Here is a 7,834-nt window from a genome sequence, read left to right as displayed (position 1 = left end):
ATTGTAAGTAGTAGGCTCACTAATACAAAGTCAAACAGTATCAATTTCATTAAGAACTAATGGTAAAATACAATTATATTTTTATCATTCATCAAAGACTGCAGAAAACATGCATTACTGTATGTAGCCTGCTATGGAGGGGACTCTGACAGAGGATTACTCACAAAGAACACAGCAAAAGTACTTCATTTTATTTCTGGTAGAAGTCAAACTAGAACCGAGTCCAACAGTGTCAGTTTTCTTAAGAACTTGTGGTAAAACATATTTGTATCACTCGTCAAATATAGCAGGAATGAAGAGCAGCTGATTTGGAGTTGACCGCAGTGCAGAATCACTGTATAGTTTAAATCTCCTAACAATGTTGTTCATTTTAGACAGAGGCTTATTATATTTACAGCCCTTAGTTACATCAATTTCTGGGCTCAATATGTGTCTTGCCGTTTTCGTTGTGATCGCTAAATTCACCTGTTTCCCTTTGTTTATAATATTATCACCGCTTTGTTTTGAAATCACTTCCGTGAGATTCGCCCCTCGCTCCAATGACCATTAGACCATTTAGTAAGGTAAGAAGCAAAAAGGCCTCTCAAACGCTCTTCCGTTTACGTGTTTAATAAAGAAAAACAATTGGACGGTAGATACACGGATTATCATGGCTCAAGATCCTGTTCTTGTTTAAGATTATTCATACTAATGTGTGTATTTAACATCCATATCACTCTTCAAAACTGAAACAACTCAAACATTTTTTTTAAAGCATTGCAGGCCTAAAGCTCCACGTCAGTGACCTATATTTTAATTTCTTCCATCAAACTTTAAAAATGGCAAACAGCATGTTTTTAAAGATGTAATCTTTTAAGAAACAAAATATCAACTTTGAACAGAAGGGTTTAAACACACGTTTTTAATGCAAATAAACTTCAACTTATATATATATATATATATGATATACATCATATATATATATATATATATATATATACATACATATATATGCAAGTATTGCTAATGCAATTGTTTTTTAAGTTTTTGTACATAGTCTCAAATGTTGAAATTGATTATGGAGGCATTACAATTTAAGACTGATAAATTAACACTGAAACTACTGTTTTTTTTGCATTAAGTCATACTGGGATGTTTGCTGAAATTGATTGCATGTGGTACAGCCCTACTTAGAAAAAAATCCACCAGCCGCCACTGCTTATAAGGCTCTTCACTCAGTTTGGACACTGACCAATCAAAATCTGGGTCCCGCCTGCTTCATTTGCATATGGCTGACTAGTTAACGTGTTGGCCATATGAACGTCAACTAGTTAACTAGTGGATACATATTGCAGCTTACATGTTAACTAGTGAAGGCAACATTTTCACTAGTGAACTAGTTGAAGCCTGTTTTGGTCTTCTAAGCTGACTAGTGAGGCTTAAAATGTGCACTAGTTAACTAGTGGATACATATTGCAGCTTACACGTTAACTAGTGAAGGCAAAATGTTCACTAGTTAACTAGTTGAAGCCTGTTTTGGTCTTCTAAGCTGACTAGTGAGGCTCAAAATGTGCACTAGTTAACTAGTGAGGTCCAAATTGTCCACTAGATGCACTAGTAAAATTGTTTTTACCTTACTAGTTAACTAGTTACACACACTTTAGCTCACTAGTTAACTAGTGAAGCCTTAGAGGAGTCACTAGTGAACTAGTGACACAGATGTTTTTCTTACTAGTTAACTAGTGGAGGGCATTTATTCTCACTAGTGAGGTTATATTATAAACATGTTAGTCTTTGACCTGACATGTTGCACATTTGTCTTACATGTAAGCCCTTTCCTTCGACTAGTTTGGCTTTGTTTGCACTAGTGAGCAACTGCATGCAACTAGTTTGCTATTGATTCAACATGTATGGCTTTTTCCAGAACTAGTGGATATTTTCAGCCCACTAGTTGTGCTTTTATTCTCTCTAGTTCAACACAATGACTTACTAGTTGACGTGTACGTGCAACTAGTTAACTAGTGAATTGTTTAAAAGTCATACATGTTGACTAGTGCATTTGTTGACACATCACTAGTAAACTAGTTGTACGTACACGTCAACTAGTAAGTCATTGTGTTGAACTAGAGAGAACAAAAGCACAACTAGTTGGCTGAAAATATCCACTAGTTCTGGAAAAAGCCATACATGTTGAATATGGCAAGCCATTTGAGTATTTATTCAATTTCCTTGATATCAGACGGCAGCGGACTACACTAGTTGGCTCTTTGATTTCACTTGTTAGATATATGGTCAAACTAGTCAGGCACTCTGCTTTACTAGTTGAATAAAACATTTCACTAGTCGCTCTTTTTCAGCAACTAGTGGCACTTTTGTCCGACTAGTTAACACGTATGCCTTACTAGTGACGCCAGGAGCACCACTAGTAGCGCCAAAGTCCCAACGTGTAAGCTTTTTGATGAACTAGTGGCCCTCTGACCGTACTAGTGACCCTAAAAGTCTTACTAGTTAACTAGTGCACTGCAAAAGCTCTGACATGTTAACTAGTCACACAAAAGAAGCACAACTAGTTAACATGTCAGAGATTTTGCAGCGCACTAGTTAACTAGTCGCACCCAGAATCACTCACTAGTTAACTAGTAAAGGCCAAATGTTCACTAGTTAACTAGTTGACGCCTCTTTTGACCTTACTAGTTAACTAGTGGGGCTCAAAATGTCTACACGTTAACTAGTGAACCCTTTGCCTTTTACTAGTTAACTAGTGAGAGAAGTTTAAATTCCACTAGTGAACTAGTGAGGCTTAAAATGTTCACTAGTAGCACTAGTGGATCCCAAATGTGCACTAGTCACACTAGTTGCACAGAATGCTAATGAGGAGGAGGGGAAAGAACGCATCAAGGTCTCCTATTGGCCCTAAGCTATAGAGCGCCACCCAGCCCAAATAGTTTATTTAAGAGCTTAAATACACTGTTTTAAAATATGACCATATTTACAAAAATATAAAACAAAAGTATTTGTGTAATTATGATCATTGTATATCAAATTAGGTAAGAACATTGAAGACTTTCTTAAAATTAGAAAGTTGCCTTAGGACTGCAGACAGGAATATAGATCCTCTTTAACACAGTTTATTAAACTGCAATTTGAAAGGTGCTTGGATTAGATTAGCATTGTGATAACAGAGGGACATTATTGATGGATAGAAAGAGGAGGTAACCCTCTTCGGATCACAGCTTTGAGAGATCGCCGTGACTTCCGTAAATATTAGTCTTGGCAAATATGCAGAGGTTGTTTATCTTCATACGGATCTATCGTTACCCTGATTTTAAGATCTGTCCAGTGTTTCTGATTTATTAATGAGCACCGCTTATAAAATGTCCCACGTTCATATACTTTTGTGTCTCGAGTGCCGGTGTTCTCACACACAAGCGTGCGCACATTCGCACCAACAAAAACACACACACAAAGCGGAATATAGCAGAAGCAGAAACATGTATTTTTCTAGGTAAAACACACACTGACTGACTTCCCACGGACAATATGTTAACAGTGGGCATAAATATCCGACTGATGCAACTCACGTCTTCAAGACGTTACTAAAAACATCGCAGGAGAATGCCCCCTAAGGCTCTCCCTCACAGAGCTGAACTGACCAATCAGAATCTGGGTCCCGCCTGCTTCATTTGCATATATAGGCTCACTAGTGAACGTGTATGGCCTTCACGTTCACTAGTGAGCCATATGAACTGCAACTAGTTAACTAGTGGATGCATATCGGTCTCCTATTGGCTCTTAAGATAGACCTCGCCCATCAATTTTCACAGAAGTTCAAACACAAGATGGCGGGCGTTGTACTGAGACGTATAAGAAGAAGATGTACTGAGATTCAAAGAGCATTTAATCAAGGGTCTTTGGGCCGAACAGAAGTTTACGCTATCAACAGCTCTATAGCTAACGTAAGAAGGGTTGGAGATACTATTGGCGCCCAGGCTGTGCAGGATATAGTTCAAAGTCTCACTGATCTCAGATCTTTCATCTCCGGACCTCAAGCTTCAAATGCCCTACATACTGGTTTCCATGCAGCACACCTTGTGCATTCAGGTGAATTACTAACTAACATTGATAAATGACTTGCCTTGACTTTAGGGCTGTACCTGAATATTCGAATATCTGAATATTCGTTCGTTGGAATACTATTCGGGTTTCAATTTCGTTATTCGGATATTCGTTTTGTTTGTTTTATTCCCGTTTTTTCTTCAAATTGAATTTATTGAAATCTCCAATATCAACGTAAGAGCTTGTGCCTCTTCGGGGGGTGCTAACACTTAACCATAAACGTTATCGTTTACTTTCTCCGTCTTTATATGTAGATATTACTTTTCTCCGTTAATCTCCGTCACGTTGTTTCCAAAGCAACAACAACTTCCTGTCAACAGCGCTACCTCTCCTTCAAAATAAAAGCATGTCCATGAATAGGAAACCAACTGTATACAACTGCAACGAAAGTAACAAACACAATGCGATATCTTTTTCAATTTCAAAGAACACAAATTGGGTTAATAACTATAAAACAAGAATACTGTAGAATAACAAAATTAATGCCGTGATTACACCAACATACACGCGTTGAAGCAGTGCGCTGATGATTACTACGCCACTTTTTTTACCAGTTTATATAACTTTGAACTCACATGAATATTAATGTGACCTGTTGTTAACAGACTTACTTAACATTTAAAAACTCATTGTTCTGTTGATGAACGTTCTGATGAACTGTTATAATAATTATACATGTTTATATAATTGATATTATATATTTTCCTTTTTTATTTCCATATCATAAGGAAGACGAGGAAGACCTGCTCTTGACATAACGAGGGGGCAAATTGAGCTGCTCCTAGGTCAAGGTTTTACCGTGAGAGCAATGGCAAGGATGTTGGGCTGTTCCTCCTCATTCCTTCATAAAAAAATGATGTCTTTAAATACTTCAGCAAGGAACAGATTCACTACCATTAGTGATCCTGACCTAGAAGAGCATGTCAGGAGACTCCACAACCAGTTTCCTAGATCAGGTTCAGAAGTAAGCATACTAGTTTATATTCCCTTTTAGAGTTTTAGAGTTTGTTTATATATAACATTTTATAGAAAATGTTCTGTATCTTATTTGTCTTTTTAAATTAACCACTTTCAGATGATGAGGGCATACCTACACGCAGAAGGGATTGTGGTACAAAGAAGAAGAGTTAGAGAGACTCTAAAGCAAATCGATCCAGCTGCAGCAGCACAGAGATGGGGCCAGACTGTGGCTAGGAGAACCTACTATGTGCCCTTTCCTAACAGCTTGTGGCACATAGATGGCCATATGCGTCTCATTCGGTAATCAGCTCTTGAATTTGAAAGAAAGCAATTATAGTAGTAATTATAATCTTCTAATCCAGCCTAGTTTTGTTTATTATTTTCCTCTTTCACTATATAATCTCAATCATTTTCTTATCAACAACATTTATAGAAGTATTGGATATATTGAACAAATGTTATAAAGATAACCTTTAAGGTATTTAATGCAATGCATTAATTCCTTGTTCTATTCATTCGATTATTTGCACAGGTGGGGGCTTGTGACACATGCCGGAATTGATGGGAACTCCAGACTCGTAACTTTTATCAACTGCGGCACTGACAACACAGCTTTGACAGTGCTAACCCATTTTGTTCGAGCTACCTGTCGGTATGGGTTACCATCCAGAGTCAGGTCTGACCACGGCGGGGAGAACACTCTAGTTGCCCTCTTGATGAACCTTCTACAGGGAAACGGAGAAGTGAGGCACATTACAGGCCAATCTGTACACAACCAACGTATTGAGCGTCTTTGGAGAGATGTTTTCCAGCAGGTTGTGCACTATTTTTACACACTTTTTTATTCCTTTGAAGATGAACAAATATTGAACCCCGAAGATGACATTCAGAAAATGGCACTACAAATCGTTTTTAAACCAGAAATCCAAAAAAGACTAGATTTATTCAGACATGCGTGGAACAACCATAGACTAAGAACTGCTAACAATCGTACACCAACACATATTTGGATGGAGGGCATGCTAGCCAACAGGGAGCAACATTCAACAGCTATAGACAATGTCTTTGGAAATGATCCCTACAGCCAAGAAAATATTGAAAATGGCTTGGCAAGACATGGCATACGGCTCGATCAGTTGCAAGCAAACAATGATGATCTTGAACGAGCAGTGATAGTGCCACAACCACACATTATCCTGAGCTCTGAACAACAGCAAGATCTCCAAAATGCAATGACTGGAACAACTGACTTAAAGGACAGGTATCTGCTTTGTGTTAGACAGATTCAAAACATGCTCTAATTGAAAGAACATAATGTGACTACAAAAAACTATTAAGTGTGAGGGGATATTATTCACTATTACTGTAAATGATAGGCTACAAGATATAACTCCAAGAATAAACGCCCGTTTCAAAGAACCGACCTGTGTCTGTGTCGTGAAGAGAGCTACAATGACCATCCACACTCCTCCCCTCTTCTATTTCCAATACCGTTCTCCCCAACTACACTGGGTAACACCACTGAAAATACACACTAGAAAAATGACTTTTTGGTTCAGTAAATAATACTTTTAACACATGTTACTTGTTAGACGCTTTTATCCAAAGCGACTTACATACTCAATACTGTGGGTGAAGTGTCTCAGGGACACAACGACATGCTGACTGCAGTGGGACTCGAACTTGCTATCTTCTGATTTGAAGATCAGCGCATTAAACCACTGCGCCACACACCTCCCATATTATGTGTTTAAATTCTAGAAGAAATTACTAATGTTCTTTTACTCAACATCTCTCCTTTTATGTAATGTGTTACTTGAATTTGCAAGTAATTTGTTATCTTCATTTTGTTAAATGTCATTTAAATCATAGCACCAAGTAAATGTAAAATCAGATTTATTATTCCTATAGGTGGATTTACAGCATATGTCAACATACATATCATGTTTGAAGTACTTAACAAATCAAAGGAATGGAACACAATTCTGAGCTTCCGAACCACGCTAATACAAGGTCCCTCTTAAAACAGGGCCAAGTTAGAAGTTACTGCTCACAGGACAAGAAATTGTTTGCCACTTGAACGCCCATAAAACTGCAACTTGTAGAATGACTTAAGTTTATGAACAAATAAAAACAACAAATAAATGGTATTAACATCAGAGCATTTATAAGTAGGGAGTCAAAAATGAACCGTCGAGAACAAAGCAACAATTGAGGTATCATTAGTGCACTTCCTGAACGCAGTTTCCATATTTATGGCAATAATGTCAAATTTCACCCAGTGCAAAATTGCAGTAATACTTTCTCCCTCATCTTATCGTCATACTCTGCACACCCTCCCAATCCTCCTCCTCTCTTCCTCCTTGTCTATTTTTCTAGACCTTTAAAAAGCCCAACGAGTCTTTCACTGACTGGTTCAGTATGTTGTGAAGCTCTTGTTCCTCTGTGATGCCTCTTGGTAGGAACAACGTCATAGCACAGGTTGAGGCATATGGCAAACGACGCACACCGGCCTCCTGTGTATAAAAGTCAATGGAGGGCTTGTTTGGAAAGCCAAGCGTTGGAACTTCATCTGCCCCAGTGATGAAAATCAGCAGGTCCTCAAATGTCAGTTCAGTCAGTTTGTCTGCCAATGACAAAAGTGTATATTGGAATATTTATTTTCATTTTTAAAGTCAAATGTGGAACATAATAATATCACTAAAGTAATTTAACATCAAACATTAATCAATAATGTAGTTTACATTTATTTGGCTTTATGGTATATTGACATCAACAT

At 37.7% G+C, this 7,834-nt stretch overlaps 1 protein-coding gene across 2 annotated transcripts; it reads left to right on the top strand.

Annotated features, from left to right (window-relative positions):
- Positions 1 to 3,789: 3,789 nt before the first annotated feature.
- LOC117534801 lies at positions 3,790 to 6,474 on the top strand. 2 transcript variants are annotated; one of them, XM_034199026.1, is made up of 4 exons: positions 3,790 to 4,080; positions 4,824 to 5,059; positions 5,171 to 5,355; positions 5,588 to 6,474. In XM_034199026.1, exons 1-4 carry the CDS (start codon positions 3,819 to 3,821, stop codon positions 6,354 to 6,356), a joined length of 1,452 nt encoding a protein of 483 aa, XP_034054917.1. In that variant the 5' UTR covers positions 3,790 to 3,818; the 3' UTR covers positions 6,357 to 6,474. The 2 variants fall into 2 exon arrangements, with proteins under 2 accessions (XP_034054917.1, XP_034054916.1); XM_034199025.1 differs by having other exon boundaries at positions 5,162 to 5,355.
- Positions 6,475 to 7,834: the final 1,360 nt, after the last annotated feature.

Source organism: Gymnodraco acuticeps, unplaced genomic scaffold (assembly GCF_902827175.1).
Source record: "Gymnodraco acuticeps unplaced genomic scaffold, fGymAcu1.1, whole genome shotgun sequence".
Classification (NCBI taxonomy): Eukaryota; Metazoa; Chordata; class Actinopteri; order Perciformes; family Bathydraconidae; genus Gymnodraco; species Gymnodraco acuticeps.
Note: the sequence above shows the minus strand (reverse complement) of the source record. Positions and strands in the feature narration are given on the sequence as shown.